General features: G+C 44.1%; 1 protein-coding gene across 3 annotated transcripts in view; it reads right to left on the reverse strand.

Annotated features, from left to right (window-relative positions):
* RAB38 (RAB38, member RAS oncogene family) overlaps positions 1 to 23,906 on the reverse strand; it is a 105,894-nt gene that overhangs the window by 58,232 nt on the left and 23,756 nt on the right. For all 3 annotated transcript variants that reach the window (XM_029602287.1, XM_029602286.1, XM_029602288.1), the window contains exon 3: positions 15,407 to 15,687. In XM_029602287.1, the coding sequence (XP_029458147.1) occupies positions 15,407 to 15,687 (281 nt within the window). The remainder of the gene's footprint in view (positions 1 to 15,406; positions 15,688 to 23,906) is intronic.

The following is a 23,906-nucleotide window of genomic DNA, read 5'->3' on the forward strand; positions in this document are numbered from 1 at the left end:
ATTTGCATCCATAGCAAACTTTGGCAAAATAGTAGTTAATCTGTGGAGAATACTAGTACCTCAGCCTCTGAATCTGGAAAATAAATATTAGAATATTTTAGAATCCAAACGATCATGCTTGTTAATGTAACAAATTCTTTTTAATAATCACTGTTATTTTTTTTTATAGACTAAAGACAATGAAAAACTAAAGCATCCTGTACAGGAAGGAATATTGACATATTAGTAACAGGATGGGAAAGTTTCTATTTAATATAAGACCTGATGATGCACACTATTAATAATACAACTGCAGTACTATTTCCTTCAATAATTTTCCAGCTAATGTGTTTTTTTCTGACCCTGTGATTTCTGTAGTGGTTTTACCGTGTATTAATTCTTATTTGTGTAGCTGCATTGCATTTGCAGGAGAACCAGTACTGCTATGAAAAGGTTGCACAGAATATTGAGTCATGCATCAGATATTCATGTATGGAATATGAGGTCATACGTCCGATTGTTCATCTAGGTCATTCACGGAGAGAAGAATGAAGGAGGAACTAAAACAGTGCCCTGCGGTATTCAGGCTACATAGTCAACACTGTCCTTTAAGCATGTGTAAGTCATTTGACCAAACGTCTTTGCCAAACTCTACAATATAATAAGGAAAAGGCCTGAGATGTTTTAAAAGAATGTGAGCTATCATATCTATTAACTGCCTTTTATGGCGCTAACTGAATGTAAAAGTCACAAGATTAGCAGTGCATTCATGATCACAAGCAATTGGACAGGAAGGCTCTCAGCTAGTTGAGCAACCTTACACAGTGGGTATTATCCATGATTTTTAAACTATGAATATCAAACTCTTGTTTACTCTTTTCTGACTGAGGGGCTTTGTTTCAAAGCCCAAGAGGTTATGCCTACCTGGCTGGTACATCTATTTTGTTGTTGCTACCATTACATTAGATGTGGATGCCTTCTCTTTCTACACAATTAATACTAACAATATCATGGGCCTTATTTATTAAAGGCTTTTCTCTCATTCTGTGTTGATGGGAAAAAAAATAAAGCTTAGTAGATCAGGGCCATAAATCCATATTAATGTAAATTAGGGATGGGAAGAGGGGAACATTTAATTTCTTTTCTCAATTCATTTTTTTTTTTGGGTGGGGGGGGGCTTTTCCCCCACAAATTTTGTTTCATGAAATATTTATTTTACTTCTTTAGTTTAAAAAAATAAAATAATACACCACCCCAGCCAAAATGGAAAAAAAGAAATGGGGCCTCCCAGGCCCTCCCATACCCCTACCTATCCCTCCCACCTAGAAAATGCCAGGGCCAGGATCCTCCCCAGCCCCCATTTACCCAGACTGGGGGATCAGCAGAAAAGGTCTAGGACTTGCGTAGGGCCAAAGTCGAAGTTGTGATGACCGACTGCGGCCTAGGCCAACGCAAGACCGAGGCCTATGCAGGTCATGGCAACCTCAGCCTAGGCCCTACACAAGACCCAGACTTGGAGGCCAGAACCCAATGCCTAGTCTTCGGGTCTCAGCCACCGAGCCCACGGCATTGAGATACAGCCTTGTGACCAGGCTGTGGCAATGGGACTGGCATGGGCTCTGGCCCCGGCATTGTACCTGGATCTGAGCTGAGGACTAGAGATGTGAATCGTGTCCTCGATCGTCTTAACGATCGATTTCGGCTGGGAGGGGGAGGGAATCGTATTGTTGCCGTTTGGGTGTTTGAAGTATCGTGAAAATCGTGAAAATCGTGAGCCGGCACACTAAAACCCCCTAAAACCCACCCCCGACCCTTTAAATTAAATCCCCCACCCTCCCGAACCCCCCCCCCCCCAAATGCCTTAAATTACCTGGGGTCCAGCGGCGGTCCGGAACGGCAGCGGTCCGGAACGGCTTCCTGCAATTGAATTGTGTTGTCTTCAGCCAGCGCCATTTTTTCAAAATGGCGGCGCAAAATGGCGGCAGCCATAGACCAACACGATTCGACTGCAGGAGGTCGTTCTGGACCCCCGCTGGACTTTTGGCAAGTCTTGTGGGGGTCAGGAGGCCCCCCCAACCTGGCCAAAAGTCCCTGGGGGTCCAGCAGGGGTCCGGAAAACGATCTCCTGCTGCGAATGCCGGTTTTCCTGCCCTCCCCCTTCCCCCGATTTACGATTTTTTGACGATAAATCGGGGGAATTGGTATTGTATCGTGGCCCTAAAGATTTTTGACGATTTAAAATATATCGGACGATATTTTAAATCGTCAAAAAACGATTCACATCCCTGCTGAGGACTCAGTGTCAGAACCTGTCCTCCAGACCAGTTTGGGCTATAACATCAGGCTGGGTCTGAGGCGGGCCAAGGCCCTGGTGTTAGCCTTTGGGCTGGGCTGTGGTGTCGAGCCTGGGTCTGGACTGAGGCCTCGGTTTTGGGACCGGGCAAGGATGCAGCATTGGATTTAGTAAGTATGTGGGGGGAAGCAGCAGGGTCATAGGGAAATTTCCCAGGTCTGTGTCTTTCCTTCAGTCTTGGACTAGGCCCCAGCATCAGGCCAGGGCCTAGGCTGAGAACCTAGCATCTAGTTCGGCTGTTGGCCGCAGCCCCTTCGTCGGGTCGTTCCCACCTATGTCTAGGCAAGCCAAGACTCCGGAATTTAACTCATTCCATTTTGAAAATGAACCAAAAGAAAATAGGAAATTTCATGTCATTTCATATTTCATTTCTCTTGAATGGCCATTCCTACTGTGAATAAAAAGAAAAGATATTAGTAAAATCATAGCAACTGTGGTCTGGAGTAACTCTCTTTCCAAGCACACTGGCTCTGCTTTCTTGGTACAACTATATGGAACTTCTAGAATACCCTGGCTGCTGTTTGAGATTCTTCTCTTTTTTTTTTTTTTTTTTTTAAGTATGTTCATGTTCTAATCCATCTTGAAAAATAATGTTGCATATGTGCGGAATATAAGAATTTTTAAATAAATAAATATGTTCTTCCTGCTGCATACACAGTGCCAAGGTTACTGTTCACTCAAGGACTGTATCACTTTCTGTGTGGACACATTTGACATCGTCTGCCTGTTATACTGTGGTCCAGATAAACCAAGCAATTTTTCCATGCACCCAAAAGGAGAAAAACCTCTTACATCTGACCCCGTCTCTCTTCTGTTGCTGGGTACATAATGTTAATAGCACTCTAATTAGGTTTCCTGAACAATTTGGGGGGGAAATGCAAAAAGCATGCACATTGGTTTGTGTGCACAGTTCTATGGGTTTCTGTACTTAGGCTGGTGGAAAGGGGAGCTGCGAGTTTGCTTGGGAAGGGACTGGCTTGCAGCCAGTTCTGCCCAGGGCTGACCAATCAAGTCAGCATGCGGGCAGGTCATGGAAGCTTCCGATGGGAAGGCAACTGAGGGCATGAGTGCTTTCCCATGGCAATTTAAATAGCGGCATTTTGGCATCAAAAGGGTTAGATATGTTTTGTGGCCTCACAAGTCCCGAAGCAGGGGTCCCCCACATAAAGCAGAATGGGGGTGGGGGGCTGGAAAGGAGTCCAGCCATTAAGGCAGTTTCAGCTGCGGATCCAGCCAGCATCATAGAAGAGTATCTGGGGCCTGGCTGCAGGAAATGCCAGCCCTAGTCACCCAGAGGAATGGTGCAAGGGACCATGTAAGCAGGAAAGGTAGTGCCAGAACAGCAGAGAGAGGCAGGGATGCTTGCTTTGTGTCACCGGGAGAAATTTGCAAGCATGCCCCAGGAAGACACATGACCCAGCAAAACAGTGTTACAGAGGACCCATAAACCAGGGATGCCTATGGATCACTTCATCTCCTCCTTCAGAGGAGATTCTGTCTATACAAATCTAAGCTAAAAGGTTTTTAGCCCAGGACGCAGCAAAGCCACACAAAATCAAGTTTCCAGATGAAGCATTTGCTTTTAAACTCTATTTTACCTTGCAGCTTATTTTTTACTTCTTCTAGCTAAATATAGTAGGTAAAGGTTTTCTATTATTTGTTTGTTTTAGTGGCATCTGTTCTCACAAAGTTAGGTGAAATAGGTTTCAAACGTATTAAATCAGCCTATGTATTATGCTCCTATGTAAGCATTCCAGATTCCCAACAGACAAAAGACTTACAGGGTTAAAGCATATAATTAACCAAACTAGTCAAAGAATTTTATGGAAATGATCCAAGATTTCCTTCAGATCGATTAACCAAACCTAATCCATAAAAATCCTGTTCCAGGTGTACTATGGGTTTTTATTCATTATATGCCTATGTGAATAAAGCTCATTATATCTGAATCTAAGGTAGACTATTCACCATTAAAATGAAGGTTTACCCTCTTGTGAATCAAAATGTTTGCAATAGAGATAAGCATTCATTTTGGAATGACATGAAAAATGCAATGAAACGGGCTGTTTTGTTATGTATTGTTTCAAAATGAAACAAAACACAATAACAAACAAAATGACATTTGTTTTTAATTTTGTTCTGTGTTGTTTTGTTTCTGGCCACTATTTAAAAAAAAAAAAAAAAAAAAAAACCCCACCAGCAGCCCACCCCGAGATTTCTCCCACCCTTCTGAATGTCCCCTCACTCTTTTTCCCACCCCTTCACATGATTGCAGGTGTCTTCCCCCAGGGAAGCAGGAGTGATCGCCGGATACGGCACAGCTGACATGACATTTTGCTGTACAACTAAATGGCTTTGACTGACCACCAGGGGGCAGCCCATGGATGAAGGGATAATTTTAAAAATGGCAGCTGGGTTTTGGTCTTAGCGCGCCATATTGTAAAATGGTATGCACGAAAACCAAAACGAAATGGGAAAACAATCGTATGGAAAACAAAACCGCTTCCATTAGTGAAATGAAAAAAGTACCCACGCGTACTCTTAATTTCAAGTTTTGGAAATGCTCTGAATGTATTTTATATAAAACGAGTATTTACATGAATGTATGTGTGTGTGTGTAGAGATGTACACTGTATAATGCTTTTATGACCTGAAAATTGCTGATTGACTTCAGTAGTTTATATAGCGAATCATACTGAGGTACATAATCTTTAAAGTACACATTTTGGGGCAAAGTCCACGGGTACATTTTAACCCACAAACTTGGTCCAGTTTTCAAAGCAAAAATGAATTCTGCCCTGGGTCCCTGCAGAGATTTGCACCAGCTTTTTCCACGGATACTTGCTTCAAGGAGAATAATGCATGAAGATTCGAAAATACAGTCTGGGGCGAGTTTTAAAAGGGTTACACATGTAATATACGTGCGTAACCCTTTTAAAAGTCTCCTGTGCGCCGAGCCTATTTTGCAGAGGCTCGGCGACACTCGCAAGCCCAGGGACGCGCATATGTCCCGGGGCTTGATAAAATGGGCGGGCAGTGGGCAGGCTGGGGGTGGGGAAGGGGTGGGGCCGTAGCCTCCCAGAGGCAGGCGCAACTTAAAAATTAAAGGTAAGGGGGGGGTTTAGGTAGGGCTGGGGGCGGGTTAGGTAGGGGAAGGGAGGGGAAGGTGGGGGTGGAGGGAACAGAGGAAGGATGCGTGGCTCGGCTTGCACAAGTTGCACAATTGTGCACCCCCTTGCGCGCGCCGACCCTGGATTTTATAACATGCGTGCGGCTGCACCCGCATGTTATAAATCGGGAGTAGTTTTTAAAATCTGGCCCTCTATGCACAACAGTTTCCTCCCCTGAGCAAAAAATTTCCCCCCCTGCATAATGCAGCTAAAGTACCCACTTTGTGAAACCACACGACTAATTTTAGCCATATAGAGGGAGTGCAATTTTCAGTCACCAATTTTCACACATAAATTGCTATTTACATGCATAAATTGTTTTAAAAGTTGCCCTCATAAGCTCCTTTTTTTTTTTTTTTATTACAAGAATCCTGCAGAGAATAACACAACGAAGACAAAAAGATTCAAAACAAACTATGGTAAAACAAAATTAATCAGAACTTCCTTGTTGTTATAGTAATGGATAAATGTCTAGTGGGTTCAGAATGATTACATTTAGATTAGTGATTCTTATAGCAAAGAGGAGAACAATTTCAATCAGACTAATCCACCTGAGTAAACAGAGAGAAAAACTAAAGCATCATATTGCAGAGGGAATGATGGTACAATAAACCTGGTTTCAGGTCACGGTTCTCTAACCAATCATATTTCAAGTCAATGCAGCAGTCTTCTTGTTAACATACTAATGCATTTTCCTTCAAAAGAGAGAGAGCAATAATGATATATTTAAAAAATAATACATTAATTTAATGAAAAGTACCTGAAAATAAATTACCATACATGAAATGTATTGTAAACGGCAAGCAATTGAAAACTCTCATTTGTGACAGTTAATGAAAACCATAAGAAATGTAATTAAAGCTAATTTCTAAAAGCAATGGAATCAGATGTTTCTTTTATAATGGGTGCTGTATGTTTTACATTTAGATGCATTATTTTCTGTAGATGGTGTCAACAAAAAAAATTACTTTCGGTGCAAATAGTTACCACAGAATTAAATAGCATCCTTATATACTTGGTGTGTTCCCATTAGTATTTCTATATGATTTGCATTTACTAATACTGTGTTTCTTTCTTCATGGTGATTTAATTAAAAAAAGAAGCTCATTTCCATTTAATCCTTAAGATATATATATATATATATATATATATATATATGTATATGTTATTGGAGAACTTTTGGAACTGAAGAACTTTTGGTGGAAAGTGGGAGCCTATTCTGACTGAATGATCTCTATCTTAACAAGACTAGAACCCAGATGCTGGTGCTAACAGTTAAAAATGAGCTAGAGTAGTCTTTAAAGTAGATCATGGGAGAAGCACACTGTCACTCGGGAATACTTGGTTTGGATACTGTTAAAAACAGAGAAATTAGAGTTTACTGTTGGAGAGGATGCAGAAAAAGCCAAGGGATCTCAGGTGGATTCAAATGAGCAGACAAAGATAAATGATTCAAAATTATCTGAATCAACTACTAACATGTAGGTTGTAATTTGGAACAAAAAAACACCACATTTGCATGTCTATATAGACAGGCTAGTAAGATAGAAATAATAATAAAGGGAGATTACCACAATATTGATTGGGAGAATGTAATACCGTAGCATAAGTAATGATGGCAGAAAAAGATCAAATGGTCCATCTAATCTGCCCAGCAAGTTTCACGCAGGTTACCCCTGTGTTTTTGATAAGGGCAGTAACTGATGTTCTGTGCTGGCTATCCCCAAGTTTTCTTGTGCCCTGGATTGGCCACTGTTGGAAACAGCATATTGGGCTTGATGGATCTTTGGTCTGACCCAGAATGGCAAGTTATGTTCTTATGTTAAAGATAGTAATATTTAGTCAGTCAAAACCAAATGTCTCATCAGAGCATGCTAAAGAGGTAAGGTTTCTAGGTATCATAAATGTTTGCTTCATGGAGCAGCTGATCCTGAAATCATCTGATAAGAGGAAAAGCTACCTTATATATAATTCTCAGTGAAAGACAGGATCTGGTTCAAGGATTAACCGTAGTGAAGTGGCTTGGCAATAGTGATCATCATGCAATCAAATCTGACAATCATTGAAGGGAGAATAATACAATTACAGCTGTAGCATTTAAATTTTAAATGGGAAACTGATAATATGAGGAAACTATTTATTTACCAGCATTTAAACTGCTTTCCAGATTTAAAAAAAAAAAAGTTAGAAGGAAACTAAAAGGAGCAGATGCATGGGTAAAATCAGTATTTTCATTAATTGCCACACTTCATTCTGTCTTGGAAGCCAAGATAAAGTTTATTCTGTGAGTTAAAAAGGTTAACAGATGGGGAAAAAAGTTATTAAAGCCAATAAGGCATGCTTTAAGAAATGAAAAGCAGGACCTAATGAAGAAAATATTGGTATCGCTCTCAAATCAGATATAAAACATCAATAAAACAGGCCAAGAAAGATTTTGAGGAGAAACATTCCAAGGAGGCAAAAACTAACAATAAAAACTATTTCAAGTATATCAAAAACCAAAACTCTGTTCACTACAATAGATGCAGATAGAATATATGATCAAATAGATGTTAATAACATCATGGCAATGGAACAAAAGAACAATTGATGCTGAATGGTCACGGCCAACTGTAAGAAAGGTTGAAATCTAAGTATAGCATAAATTGACTATAAAAATCTTTTGATAGCATTCCATATCCTTGAACAATAAATTGCCTTAAAGTGTACAAAATGAAACCTGGATTGATCAAGTACATCAAAGTTTACCATGAAAATGTTAAAGAATTCATTGTATCTCAATTATAATATCAAGAATCAGAGAGGAATATTTCAAGGCAATCCCATCACCACTTCTATTTATTGAGCATTGAATCCACTGAGTATTCTTTTTAACTTCTTGGGCTATAGATTTAGCCTTAATTCTAGAAACATTAATGATCCACAGATAACACCATACCTACAACACCTATTTTTGTAGATGATTTGAAGCTTTACAGTTCCTGTGATCATTATTTCAAGGAACACCTCTGAGTAGTTAAAAGCATCTCAAATGACAACAGGATGACAATCGGCCTAAGGTGATTCTCCGTAATGGAAAATGAAGCAAAGCTGAAAACATTTCTCTGACTGAAGAATGTAACATTAAAGTACTTGAACAGGAAGGTCAACATAAATATATAAGAGTAGAAGAAGATGCAGCAATCCAGCATAAGTTACTGAGAGAAAAGGTGAGAAAAGAATACTATAGGAGACAAATTGATAATGAAATGCATTTTAACAACACAGAAAAAAAATATAAACTATCAACTTGCAATCCCTGCACTCTCCTACAATTTCGGAATTGTAGACTACCCAATAAGGATCTCAAAGAGTTAGATGTAAGAACAAGATGTTGCACTGGAGGTGGACCCTTGGCCTGGTGCAGGATTGGTACGGCCCTCCGGTCGGACCCGGAGAGCGCCTGCCACCAGGAGGCGGAGCACACAAGGAGTCAGAGGCTAACTGGAGCTTCACCAATAGCAATCCGGGGTTTCTGCAGGTGGAGCCCTTGGGTACCCGGACCGCCTGGGCTTTGGGCCTTGTAGGTTCTCCCAGAGAGATAGCGGAGGGGTGTGCCCACCACGAGCAAAGGTGCACGGCTAGTGATGAAAGGAGGAACTAGACCTGAACAAGGATCACCAGAGACCTCAGGAAGAACACAGGATATGAAAGTCCTCCAGGCTAGATAGGCAGCGCGTATTGGTCTAGTATGAGGAAGGCCGCGGGCAGCGTCTGAACAGGCCGGTCTGGTGGTCACAGAAGCGAACAGAGTATCCGAGTGGAGCGCAAGGGTCCAAGCCAGGGTATCTGTCCGAGGATGGTCAGCCAAAGCAAGGGTCAGTTCCAAGATCAGTCCGAGTGTAGTCAAGGCAAGCAGAGGTCAATTCCAGGTGGCAGTCAACGTGGTCAGACAGGTAAAGGTCAGTTCCAGGTGGCAGTCAAACGTGTTCAGAAGACAGGCAGTGATCAGTTCCAGGCAGTGGTCAACGTGGTCAGGCAAGCAGAGGTCAGTACCATGAATCAGTCCGAGAAGGTACTACTGAGGAGGAACATGGAGCATGAATCAGGACAGACACTTGGACATAGAGAGGACCACAGGAACGCAGGAGCACTGGAACAAACAAGGAACACAGGAGCAATGGAACAACACAGTAACACAGGAACGCAGGATCACTGGAACAGAGACTGGATCAAGGAACACAGAAACAAGGAACGTAGGATGGCAACTAACTTCACCGGAGGTGTTGACCCAATTGCCAAGGCAGGGAACTGAAGCCTAAGCCCTGCCATATATACAGGGCTCGGGTGATGTCACTATCGCGTGCCGTGAGGGAACTTTCTGCATTTGGCCCTTTAAATGGCCGGGCGATCCGCGCTCTCGCGCGCTTAGGGGCAGACCTGATGCCCGCAAGAACGCCAAGCCCTGGAGAGAGGACCTGAGCGTCATTGAGGGCCTTGAAGGCCCGGGAGAGGCCGCAGGACACCGCGGATGCTGGGAGCTAGCGGCGGCTGCAAGAGATAATGGACCAGGCCTGGTGGAGGGAAGCCCGAGGTAAGCGGGACTGGTAGTGGCACCAGTGTGGCAGGGATGCGCAACACAAGAGAACTACTCCATACCCATCAAGTGATCTATAAGAATCAGTGCATTCTGAGATTATATATTCCATATTCATATATATTATATTATATTCATATATATCCCTTGTATTTGTTGCATATATCTATTAATTACACATATATCTATTGTATATTTGTTTTCCACATCTTACTGTTCGTTGTAAGGGCCATGCCCACAAGTTATTAGTTGTATGTAAACCGATACGATGTGCAAACGGCTATCGGTATATAAGAAACTCCAAATAAATAAATAAGAACTGACAGTAGTAGGGCCTTAGAGAAAGAGATTACACATATAAAACTACTATTATAGGCCTACATGCATACTTAACAGCTTACTTAACTGGGCAAAAAAAAAGGTTTGCATAAGTTCTTGGAGAAAAAGTCCATAAATAATTATGGAGGTAGAGTTGCAGAAATCCACTTCTTATTCTTGGGGTAAGCAGCTTGGCATCTATCAACCCCTTGGGATCCTGCCAGGAACTTATGACCTGGATTGACCACTGTTGGAAACAGGATACTGGGCTTGATGGACCTTTTGGGTTGACCCAGTATGGCAAATCTTATGTACTTATATATACTTATGTTAACAGATCACAATACTCAAATGCTGAATGGCCATAATCAGTCCTCATCCTTATACTTGGGCAATTCTTTCATTGAGTAGAAGGAATGAGGGAGAATCTATCTACCAGTGCATGAAGGAAAAGAAGCAAAAGAATTTGCAAAACAAGAAAAAAACACTTTAAAAAAAATCAGACCAGCGAACAAATAAAAATAATTGGCAAAACCATAAATATAGTGGATCAAAATCTGGCACAGGAATAGCTAAGGAGTGGTGCATTTAAACTTAAAGATGAGAAGATTGATAATTTTAGCACAGGACAGCGGACAATTGACCAACGCCAACACAGAAAAAAACAATAAAATAAATAAATGCAGATTCTGTAAAACAGAATTGGAAACAGTTAACACTTCTCATCGCTGGGTATGATGAGCTGATATTGGAAGACATAAAAAGGTGGCACGGTTCATCCACTGGAATGTGTAAATACTATAATATCACTGTCCCAGAAAAGCACTGGTCTCGTGACCCTGGAAGAACTGTAGAGAACGAAGAAGTTGTGATCACCCGGGACATTCCTATTCAAACCAATAAAAGACTTTTGTGAGAAAGCCAGACATCGTGGTAAAGGAGAAAAGCACAAGAATGGCACTGCTAGTAGAAGTGTCAGTTCCTTCCAACTACTCACTCTGTGGATTATATGGATAGACAGGAGATCCTCAAGTACCAAGAGCTGCAATCAGACCAAGAAACTAAGGTGGAAAAATACACAACTATTCCCAACTGTATTGGGTGCCACTGGCCCTAGTTAAAAAGAACTTCCAAGTGCAAAACTACGTGAAAACCGTATTCAAAAGCCTCACGAAACAGATGAGCCTTTATCTGCTTACGAGTCCATTACCTGCTATTAAGGTCACTTAGATAATAGCCACTGCCATTAGCAACGGTAACATGGAATAGACTTAGTTTTTGGGTACTTGCCAGGTTCTTATGGCCTGGATTGGCCACTGTTGGAAACAGGATGCTGGGCTTGATGGACCCTTGGTCTGACCCAGTACGGCATTTTCTTATGTTCTTATGTTCTTAATCCTGTAACTGTCTGATTGTCTCCGGGAGTGTATTCCACAAACGTGGTGCTACACCCAAAAAAAAAAAAAGCCCTATTCTTCGTTCCTTGGAGTCCTATCATTGCAGTACCTGGTGTTGGTAACAGAGAAGCATTCTGTGAATGTAAGGGCCTATTCGGTATATACCTAGACACCGCCGCCTTTAGGTAATGATTGACTTTGAGAGACTTTAGTTAATCCTGCTGCAAACAGAATAGCTAGGACACGGTGACAGTTACTCTAAGAGTATACCTTGCTGTCTTTCCTATAAAGCTAAAACTTTTTTTCTAATCTTTTTTTTTTACCTCTGGAACAAGGAGCTTCATAATCTCTGCCTTCTCTTTCTAAGATCTAAAAAGGAATGACTGAGAACAAAATGCTCACTGGCTGTGCAAAGTGCTCTTAATTTCACTTTCACCTAAAATGAATGATGAAGTCAATCCATGCAGCCACCAGCTGGGATAGGCAGGTCGAAAAAGTGCTGAAACAGGACTGGTGCTGCTCATTCCTTGTTCCATCCCCATCAAACTCTGCTTCCCCTAGTTTAGTAGGACCAAATCAAATGAGTCAAAATGGATTCAGATATTTTTTAGGGGACTGTACCAATTTGGTTTGGAAGACCCAAACCAAGCTGAAAATCAACTCATTTGGGTCAAATTTAATGTCTGATCGTCTGAATATATATCCTTAATAAGTACACATTAGAAGCTACCATTCAGGTAAAGGACATTGGGGCCATTATACACAATGGGGCGGATTTTCAGAGCCCTGCTCGCCTAAATCCGCCCAAAACCAGGCGGATTTAGGCGAGCAGGGCCCTGTGCGCCGGTGAGCCTATTTTACATAGGCTCACCGGCGCGCGCAGAGCCCCGGGACTCGCGTAAGTCCCGGGGTTCTCCGAGGGGGGCGTGTCGGGGGCGGGCCCGGTCGTCGCGGCGTTTCGGGGGCGTGTCGGCAGCGTTTTGGGGCGGGTACGGGGGCGTGGCTACGGCCCGGGGCGGTCCGGGGGCGTGGCCGCGCCCTCCGTACCCGCCCCCAGGTTGCGGCCCGGCGCGCAGGAGGCCCGCTGGCGCGCGGGGATTTACTTCTCCCTCCGGGAGGCGTAAATCCCCGGAGAAAGGTAAGGGGGGGTGTAGACAGGGCCGGGCGGGTGGGTTAGGTAGAGGAAGGGAGGGGAAGGTGAGGGGAGGGCGTTAGAGGATTCCCTCCAAGGCCGCTCCGATTTCGGAGCGGCCTTGGAGGGAACGGGGGTAGGCTGCGCGGCTCGGCGCGCGCCGGCTATACAAAATCGATAGCCTTGCGCACGCCGATCCAGGATTTTAGTGGATATGCGCGGCTCCGCGCGTATCTACTAAAATCCAGCGTACTTTTGCTTGCGCCTGATGCGCCAGCAAAAGTACGCCTATTCGCGTTTTTTGAAAATCTACCCCAATACATTGAAATCCTCAGCTCAGTATGTGGCAGTGGTCAAGAAAGCAAATACAATGTTAGTAACTATTTGGAAAACAATAGTGAATAAAACTGAGAATACAGTATTATAATGCCACTGTATAAATCCATGGCATGATTACACCTTGAGTACTGTGTGCAGTTCTGGTCATCCTTTCTCAAAAAAAAAGATATAGCAGAAATTGAAAAGGTACAAAGAAGGGCTGCAAAAACTATAAGGGATGGAAAGTTGCTGTTATGACAGCTGTGACCGATTCCACTCACGTCATATGTGCCCTGCTCTCCTCTCTGGGTCTACTCGTGGCTGGGGCTAGCCACTGCCGCCGCATACCTCCAGGTTCACAAGGTGCCTTGTGGCAGCTGGGACTCCGCCACCACCCAGCCGACTCCAGGCCTTCCTAGGTGCGCGCACCACCGGGCCTCCCTTTGAAGGCCCAATGGTGAGAACCTCAGGGGTGTCCCCGACTGATGGCATCACAAAGGTTGGGATTCATAAGCACCTCCCTCACCCTTTGCTAGCTGACTTGGCAACGAGTTCCTTCGCTACTGGTGCTTGCTCCTGTCTCCTCGGACCCGTGGTTCCTGCTTTGGATCTACCTGCGACTCTGGTCTCTGGCTCGGGTACCCGCTCCTTGGGGGCCTGCATGCACTCCAGTTGGAGAACTTGTCTCCAGGCTTCCCCACTCCTCGGGCTAACCCTGTGCCTCCCAGAGGTCCTGCCTGCCGGCTTCCCTGCTCCTTGGGGTTGTCCCTTGAACTGCCTTACTGCTTTGGAGACTCAACTCTGCGCGTCATCGCTCCTTGGGGCAGTGCCTATGCCAGTGATTATACTCCACACTTCACGCTCCTCGGGACAGTGCCTACATTCTACACCAGTGACTGTACTCTGCATCTCCCCACTCCTCAGGATATTTCCTCTGTTTCTCTACCAGAGATTCCATTGTGTGCAGCTCCTCGGGTTTGCTTATGTCACTACTTCGAAGATTCGACTTGGGCTTCCCCGCTCTGCGGGTCAGCCTAAGTTATCACACCAGAGCCTCTCTTGCTATACTATCCCGCCCCTCGGGACAGTCTCTGCTACATCCTTTCCTGAAGTTCCTGTCTCGTGCTCCCCACTCCTTGGGGCCTGCCTAGCGCTTCTCTGTCGGAGGTTCCTGCTCTGGTACTTGCATCTCCAGTTCTACCTGATTACTGTGGGTTCCCTTCAAACTGTGTCTCTTGCCCCGCTCCTCAGGATCCCTCACAGTACTCTCTCTACAAGCTCCTGCGATCACGTGGCTGTGACGCAGGACGCTCCATCTCTCTACCACCACTACTACATCTCCTGCTGCAGCTGACCTCGCCTCCCAACGGTGAGGACCTGTGGGGCTCCTCCCCGCAGGTGGTATCAACCCTCACCTCGAGCCAAGGGCCCATGAAACACACGAATCCTAACAGCTGCCCTTATAAAGAAAGGGTTAGGTTAGGGTTCTTTGGCTTGGAGAAGAGAGGACTGAGAGGAGATAGAACAGAAGTTTATAAAATCTTGAATGGTGTGGAACAAGTTAAAAGGAAATTGTTATTTACTATTTCATATAGTAGCATAACTAGGGGACACTTCATAAAACTAACTGGTAGTAGATCTAAAACAAAGTTAAGACAGTATTTTTCCATCAATATACGATTAAAACATGGAACGTGTTGCCAGATAATGCAGTCAAGGTTAATACAGCTGGATTAAAAAACAAAAAAAAATTTGGGTAAGTTTCTGGAGGACAGCTCAATTAACAATTATTAACCAGGTAGACCTGGAGATCACTATCTCTTACTTCTGAGAGTGAGCAACAGGAAGTGGATCCCCCCATTAAGATCTTTTAGATATTCAAACTGGCAACTGTCAGAGACAGGATACTGGGCTTAGTGGACCATTGGTCTGATTTAGTGGCATGTCTTATGTTCTTATCAATAGAAACAAGATCTCTGAGCCTTGACAGTCTAGCAGCTGCACAATTAAAGGATACTAGTACTATTGTATTAATGGGATAGAGGTGTCGATCTGATTAGCTAGAAAGCACACATATACCATTCAGATATGATACAAAATATGCAGTTAACATTTCACAGAATCCACTGTGATTCCTTTTGTTATTTAAGTCAAAAGGATTACCTTTGCTGAGGTTTCATACCAGCCTACAAAACCATTCTCCTTGCAGAACTGGTCCATTTTGATGCCGTTGTTCATAAGAACATCTTTTCCCTGGTCACATTTGTTTGCTAAGAGCACTATCGATACAGGTGCATCATTAGGGAAAGCCAGTTTACAGTCTAAATCCTCTTTCCATTTCATCACTGCTTCAAACGTTGAAGGCCTTGTAACATCAAACACGATAAATACTCCCACAGCTTCTCGGTAATAGACCCTTGTCATATTTCCAAACCTTTCCTGACCTGTTATAAGGAAAGAGGACAAGCTTCTTTAAAACATCAGGTGGTCAATATTCAAAGCTGGCCATTTAAGTAACTTAGCCGGATATAACTTACGATGTATATTCAGCAGCGCAGCAAAGCCACTGAATATATGCATATATGTGTACTCTTCACCGGATAAGTCTACCTGGCTAAGCTTAGACCTGCTCTATGGGATGTCTAAACTTAGACGTTCACTTATACGCCAAATATCAATAGTAAGGCGTAAGTTATGTCTAATTCGCTCCACCCCCAATCCACCCAATGCACATCCATTTTTTTTGTATGTACATTTTAGCCATATAAGAGACTTATATGGCTAAGCAGCAGCCACTGAATGTATGTGCATATTCAGCGGCCGCTACTTAGCCACATAAGTCATTTTATCTGTCTAATTAGTGCTGAACATGTTTTGAATATTGGGCCCCAATTGATTAATTCCTTTCAAGCTTAATTAATAGTTGACAAATCCTTGGACTTTGTGTAGGAATTTTGTCAAGATAGTAACTCATTTTTGTAAATTTAGAAAGATGTAATATTTCAAACCATTTCAGTAGCCATCAATACAAACATTACTCAGTGCATCTATTTTATTTTATACATAGTATTTGAAATATATACAAGGCAAAATTTTAAAAGGCTTGCAGGGAAGTTAAACATCTACCATAAATTTTCAGCAGTATGACATTTCATATCTTGATCCGATGCCGACTAACTTGGTAGAAAGTAAAGAATTAGATCTTGCCAAATTTTTAATGGAGAAATTACTTACCTGATAATTTCATTTTCCTTAGTGTAGACAGATGGACTCAACTATTATCAACTTGTTTCAATAGTGGTAGTAGTCTAGCTTGTTTGAGGTTCTCACAAGTAATCCCTAACTTAAAGAAAGCCTTTTTGGATCCAATTATCACTCAGTATCTAATATTCCATTTGTCATGAAGTAATTGAGAAAGTTTTTTTTTCACCTCAGACTTTGCACAAAAGGTGAATGTTATTCATCTGCATCAATCAGGTTTCCATAAGGATTTTCTTGCTAGTCTTAGTAAATGAAGTAAGGCTGAATATTAGGGACGTGCATTCATTTGAAACGAATGGGTAAAACAAGACAAATAAGGCCATATTTGTTTAATTCATGGACTCCCGAAATGAATAGAGAGGTCCCACAAATGAAACAAAAAATATTCATCTCATTCATTTGTTTCCCATTCAAGTCTATGATCCATTGAAGTCTATGGCTGTGTATTTCTGAGCCAAAAAAAGCAACGAACTCTCGCCTGTGTGACCTCATAGACTTATCAGAGCTGAAGTAGGACAAGTTGGCAAGGATACCAGTCAGATGACAAATCATAGTGCAGCATCATTTTAAATAGCCTATATCTGCTATCTGGAACAATGGGAAGGGCATGTTTGTAGAAGCTGTCACGGAATTTTAAAGAAAAGCTTAGAAATGTTTGTATTTGCCACTGATACAGGGCTGCAGTGGTCTTAGTTGCTGGACCAGAAAAAGAGGCAATGTACTACCTCTGATTTTGATTTTCCTCTTCACTGGTAGAGACTCAGGGTAGGAGACAGTGTGGAAATTGCAGCTGCAGCAGTGCTAGTGATATTATTTGTCTCTGTCTAAACACAAGTGAGATGAGCAGTGCATGCTCAGAGACTGAAGAGTCTTACCAGGCTGCCAGTCTTTTTGTTTCTGTTAGTGTTTAAAGTAAGGGATGTGCATTCGTTTGCGACGAAATAGGAAATAGAGATGATATTGGTTGGCCCCTGTCACATGGTAGGAGCAATGGATGGCCCGCACATTTTTTAAGATGGCGCCGGCTGTCCATTGCTCCTACCATGAGACAGAGGCCGGCCAATGGCACCAATAGCTCCTGTCACTCGGTAAGGGCAAAGGGCCATCGGCACCATTTTATTAGTGGCAGTCGACGGCCCAAGAGGGGGAGATCACTCCCGGGATCCACGCTGGACCACGAGGGACTTTCGGTAAGTCTTGGGGGGGTCAGGAGGGTGGGGGGTTGCAATAAATTAAATTTGAAGGGTTGGGGTGGGTTTGGGTTTTTTTTTTACAACCCCCCATCTGCCCCCGTTTCAGGGGGCAGATCGGCCCAAACCACGGGAAAATGAAATTTCCCACGGCAGGCCGTTAACAAAGGCCGAACCAAAAGGTTCGTCCGAATCACATCTCTATTTATCAGTTTTCTTTCTGTATGGAGTAGGGATGTGAATCGTGTCCTCGATCGTCTTAACGATCGATTTCGGCTGGGAGGGGGAGGGAATCGTATTGTTGCCGTTTGGGGGGGTAAAATATCGTGAAAAATCGTTAAAAATCGAAAAATCGAAAAACCGGCACATTAAAACCCCCTAAAACCCACCCCCGACCCTTTAAATTAAATCCCCCACCCAAATAACTTAAATAACCTGCGGGTCCAGCGGCGGTCCGGAACGGCAGCGGTCCGGAACGGGCTCCTGCTCCTCAATCTTGTCGTCTTCAGCCGGCGCCATTTTCCAAAATGGCGCCGAAAAATGGCGGCGGCCATAGATGAAAAAGATTGGACGGCAGGAGGTCCTTCCGGACCCCCGCTGGACTTTTGGCAAGTCTCGTGGGGGTCAGGAGGCCCCCCACAAGCTGGCCAAAAGTTCCTGGAGGTCCAGCGGGGGTCAGGGAGCGATTTCCCGCCGCGAATCGTTTTCGTACGGAAAATGGCGCCGGCAGGAGATCGACTGCAGGAGGTCGTTCAGCGAGGCGCCGGAACCCTCGCTGAACGACCTCCTGCAGTCGATCTCCTGCCGGCGCCATTTTCCGTACGAAAACGATTCGCGGCGGGAAATCGCTCCCTGACCCCCGCTGGACCTCCAGGAACTTTTGGCCAGCTTGTGGGGGGCCTCCTGACCCCCACGAGACTTGCCAAAAGTCCAGCGGGGGTCCGGAAGTACCTCCTGCCGTCCAATCTTTTTCGTCTATGGCCGCCGCCATTTTTCGGCGCCATTTTGGAAAATGGCGCCGGCTGAAGACGACAAGATTGAGGAGCAGGAGCCCGTTCCGGACCGCTGCCGTTCCGGACTGCCGCTGGACCCGCAGGTTATTTAAGTTATTGGGGGGGGGTTCGGGAGGGTGGGGGATTTAATTTAAAGGGTCGGGGGTGGGTTTTAGGGGGTTTTAGTGTGCCGGCTCACGATTCTAACGATTTATAACGATAAATCGTTAGAATCTGTATTGTATTGTGTTCCATAACGGTTTAAGACGATATTAAAATTATCGGACGATAATTTTAATCGTCCTAAAACGATTCACATCCCTAGTATGGAGTCAGTCAGAATTAGTGCACACAGCACAGCTCACATACACTCTTTATCTGTATGTGTGTGAGAGACAGTTCTCCATACAGTGAGTGGAACTGTGAGTGGAGGTACAGTTACAGTATCAATAAATAAATTCATTTGTAATATCCATGCCCCTAGTAGGCAGTGTACTTCAACAAATTCCATCATGTCAGGAAACAAGGAAAAAGGGAATGGCAGCCTTGACAGAGGCAAAGGAAATGGTGCAGCACCAGCCTAATCTAGTAACAGCAATATAAAACGGCACTACTCCATCTTTCAATGGCAAAGATTATTTTAGCCATAGAATTCCAGGAGTGGAAAGTAGTGGAAAATAAAGGAAACCGTTCTTCCAGTCAAAGTAAAAGCCAAGGGGTTAAAAGTAAAAGGGGTTGAAAAGAGGAAGACTTCCCCCAAGCTGATCCCAGGGCCCTTTCCACCAGTCAGGTGGCAGGCTGGCAGGTCAGAGTGGTGATCTATAGCACTGACCTGGGGCAAGAAATAGGCAGCATCTAAAGTAGTAAAAAGGAGCATCAAGGAAATGTTTTCCCATGATGACCAGCCCCTGCAGATAGTGGAGAACATGGGTTTTAAGTATCTGCTGCATGCATTAACCCCCAAATATAGAGTGCCCTCTAGGACTACATTAGTACAACCAGTGCTATAGTAGCATACAGACACAACTGGCTAAGGCAGATAAGAGTAGCATACATTTCATCTGCAATATTTGGACCAGCATGAACATTACGCACATTTACCTCTCCCTGATGGCATACTGGTGGGTCCTGGCTGATGCAAAGGGCAGGCAGCAGCTCTAAGGAGGACTGAGCATCAAGGAGCAGGTAAGCTTTGCTGCATTGATGCCGTACTTCATTGAATATCAGCCATCCCTTCCCCTATTTACGCCTGCCCCTTCCCTTCCTGCTGCCTTCCCCTATTTACGCCTGCCAGAGGCAGGCGTAAATAGGACAACAGAGATAGGGGGGGGGGGATTTAGGTAGGGCTGGGGGGCAGGTTAGATAGGGGAAGGGAGGGGAAGGTGGGGGGAGCGGAGGGAACAGGGAAAGCCATCGGGGCTCCCCTAGGGCTCGGTGCACCCCCTTGCGCGCGCCAACCCCGGATTTTATAACATGCACGCAGCTGCGCGTGCATATTATATAATCGGGTGTAGATTTGTCCATGCCGGGTTGAGTGCACAAATCTACGCGCTCGCGTAATTCTGAAAATCCGGCCCAGTATTCTAAGTGAGTTCTCACCAGGAGCCTATGCAGGAGCAATATCAGCTCCCTTTTTTTGCTGACCATTTCTCGCCCTCTGTAGCCAAGCATTTTTCTGGCTTTTACCATCAGTTTATCCACATTAAGATCAGCAGATATAATTAACCTCACAAGCTGCTCTTCCTTTGTGCTTAGAAGAATTTCACCTCCAATACTGTACCGTTCCGTCTTTCACATCAACTCTGGCACCAGCTGTGAGTGACGGGCTTTTGGAAAATGAATTTGCCTTTGCTTGGGTTTTCAGAATTTCCAAGTGAGTGGCAAAATGGCTGAAAACACTTTAGAGGTCTTGATGCTGCTCTACCATTCCCCTGATGTAGCATCTTAGATGTCTTGCTGCCACACTCCTGCCTGCAGATATTCTACCTTAGGTGTCTTGCTGCTACCAGTCTGCCTATCTGCCATGCCCCACATATACCACTTTAGGGGTCTTTCTGGTACCACTCTGCCACCTGCCATACTCTAGATAGACCATCTCAGGGATCATACTGTATATGCCTAACTGCCATGCCTATTACATCGTTTTAGTGCCTCTTTGTTGTTTGCTGTATGGCTCTCAGTCTAGTTCTCTGAAATCTGTTACTTTGCTAGTTATACTGGGGTGTTTTATCCCCAGAAAAAAAATTAGAAAAAATAAATACAAATTTCTCTACCTACTCCATCTCTTTTCTGGTTATTCATTTTGTTCTATCCCTCTATAATCCCAGCTTAGGTCTCTCACCATGCTTCTTTGTTGGTTATACTAGGATGTTTTGTCCCCAGAAAAAAAAATTGAGGAAAATAAATACAAGTTTCTCCTCCCATGTCACCTATTTTATGGTTTTCTGTCTGGCTGTCAAGGCCTGTCTTGTGCTGTTTACGATTAACTACACTCTGGGACAGATTTTAAAAGCTCTACGTGCGTAAATCGTCTTACGTGCACTGGGCCTATTTTATAAAGGCCTGGTCTATGTGTGTAAAGCCCTGGGACACATCTAAGTCCTGGGGCTTTACTAAAGGGGTGATCCGGTTGCGGGGCGGGGTGGTCCGAGGCAGGGCATGGGCAGGGCCAGAGGACTCCGACACAGCGGCAATTTGTGTCGGAGGATCCGGCCTGGGAGGGAATGGGGAAGCCCACAGGCGACGACATGCGCAAGGTGCACTAGTGTTACCCCCCTTGAGCACGCCGACCCCCAATTTTATAACATGTGCGCACCTGCGCACGCAAGTTATAAAACCAGGCGTACATGTGTGCGCACCGGGTAGTGCTCGCACATGTACGCCCATGTGCAGGTCTTAAAATCTACCCCTCTTAATGTTTTGGGTGTTCTAACACCTTTGTGGTGTTTTCAGTCGATCATATTTTAAGGCTTGGAGGTTTAGATTACTTTGTTCCTGTAATATACGCCTTGGTGGTTTTGACAACTTTGTGCTATTTGCAATTTCCTGCACTATATTTTGGGGGTTAGCACTCATCAGCATGTATTAGCTACAGAATTACCACAGTTGTACAAATAAAGTTGGAACCATAGCTGATTTAATGAGCCACTTGCAGTTTCACTGTACCAGTATTGTATATATTACAAATGCATGGCTCAATCTTTATAGTTTGACAGACGCATATGCTAATTCACTGGTAAAATCAACCAAATTCTTCCTGCAGAGGGAGATATCCCTCATGCTATTTGTCTTTGAGGATTTTTTATAATCCCCTTCCCTTACAGTACTTGCCGACTCTTAGTCTTGCCCTGGCCATCCATTGCTTTGCCAGTTGCTGCAACTCTCCTCACACTTTTCATGCTACTCCACGTACTGTTCAATCTTTGCAGTCTGACAGAAATATATGCTACTGGTAGAATCAACCTGGTAGCCATACCTCTGACTGAGATAGGCACCCCCCGCTCTGGCTGTCTTGGAGCTTCTATCCAAGTCCCACACCCCTATACTTGCTGACTCTTGATCTTACCCTGGCCATCCATTGCTTTGCATGCTTCCTGCACCAATTCTCTGGCTTTGGATACCATTCTTCCGCCTCCCACCTCAGTTCTAAAGTTTCACTTTGGAGTTTTTTCCAACTACTCTTCTTGCTATATTTATCTGCTCGTACCATTTCTGTTTTTAATAATTGCCTGCACCGGGACAGCCTTGATACCTTACAATGCTTCCTTCGCTCACTGGTGAATATAGAAAGGTTCACTGCCTTCGCTGCACTGGTGAATACAGAAAGAATTTGGTGCTTTCCAAATCTCCTTCTCCTATTATATTTGCAAAATCTTGGTGTTACCATGGCTATCCATTGCTTTGCATGCTTCCTGCACCATTCCTTGGGCCTTTCATGCCACTCCAGGTACCTCTTTGGCTTTTGATACCATTCTTCATCTTCCTTCCTCAGCCCTCAAAATACACTTTGGGGTTTTCTCTTCTTGTTGTGTTTCTCTGCTCCTGTTGTTTCAGTTTTTAATTGCTGGTGCCACTGCTGCCACCGCCACTCCAAGCCAGTCTTGGTACCTTAGGATACTTCCTCCACTGCTCCAACTGTCGCCTTGTGCTTTTCAAATTCCCTTCTCCTATGCTGACTCTTAGACTTGCCATGGTCACCTGTTGCTTTTCACAGGTCTCACCCATCCAGTTGACTTTCATGGCTTTATGCCCTCAGGCATTTTCTTCAAACCTGAGGTGTGGAGAGAATGCAAGGGTCCTGGAAGGGGGAGACAGAACTCGGTAATGGAGAAGCAGTGAATGCTGGAGCTCTTGCTGGGTGGGAGGGCACAGGTGATCCAGATGGGACAAAGAAAGAGTGAGCTGGAGAGGGCTCAAGCCTTGGGGGAGGCAGAAGGAAAGCTGGGGCCATCTGGAGTGTGGGGAGAGTGATGTAACTGAGGTCAAGTGGGTTAGAGCTTGGGTGGGGGGGGGGGGGGAACAGGTGAAGAAGCAGAGAGTCTTGCTGGGGAGGGGAATGAGAGGAGCAGGAAATGGGGTAGAGAGAATGAAAGCTGGGTAGAGAGGAAAAAAAGAGTTGTGTGAAACAAAGCTGAGGGAGGAGTGAACCAAGGGAGGGATAGACCAAGCCTGGGTAGCGGGTGGTTTCAAGACAAAAAGGACAAGAGAGCCAAAGAGGGTTGTACCTGGGAGAAGGTGAGCATGATCTGAGGGAGAGGGGCAAGGCCTTATTTAAGAAAAAAATCGTTTGACAAAATATGAAAATTCTGCATCTTTGAGTGATAACTTTTTTCTGTATTGCATTAATTATTTCTCCAAGACAGTGATTATTTTGTGTTATTTGAAAGGTTTGAGGAGTTGTAAAATATTGCGAATGGAACTTTTAATTTATTTGTACATACTTCCCTCAGGAGTACATGGAGATTCAAATCCAGGTAGCAGCTGAGAAAAAATAAATAGCAAGAAGTTTTGGTTCAGACAAAACAATACAGCCTTCAAACTGCATTCTCAAAGCTGCTCTGGGTTATGGGTGTGCAGAGAAAAAAAACCCCTCATCTCCATATTCATTTTTGTTTTGTTTTGTCTTTTGTTTTAGCATGCACTAAATCTTTAGTGCTTGTTTAAATCATTTAGCACACACTAAATGGTTGTAGCATGTTTAGCATGTGCCAACACAAAAAC

This window comes from Rhinatrema bivittatum, chromosome 5 (genome assembly GCF_901001135.1).
Source record: "Rhinatrema bivittatum chromosome 5, aRhiBiv1.1, whole genome shotgun sequence".
NCBI lineage: Eukaryota > Metazoa > Chordata > Amphibia > Gymnophiona > Rhinatrematidae > Rhinatrema > Rhinatrema bivittatum.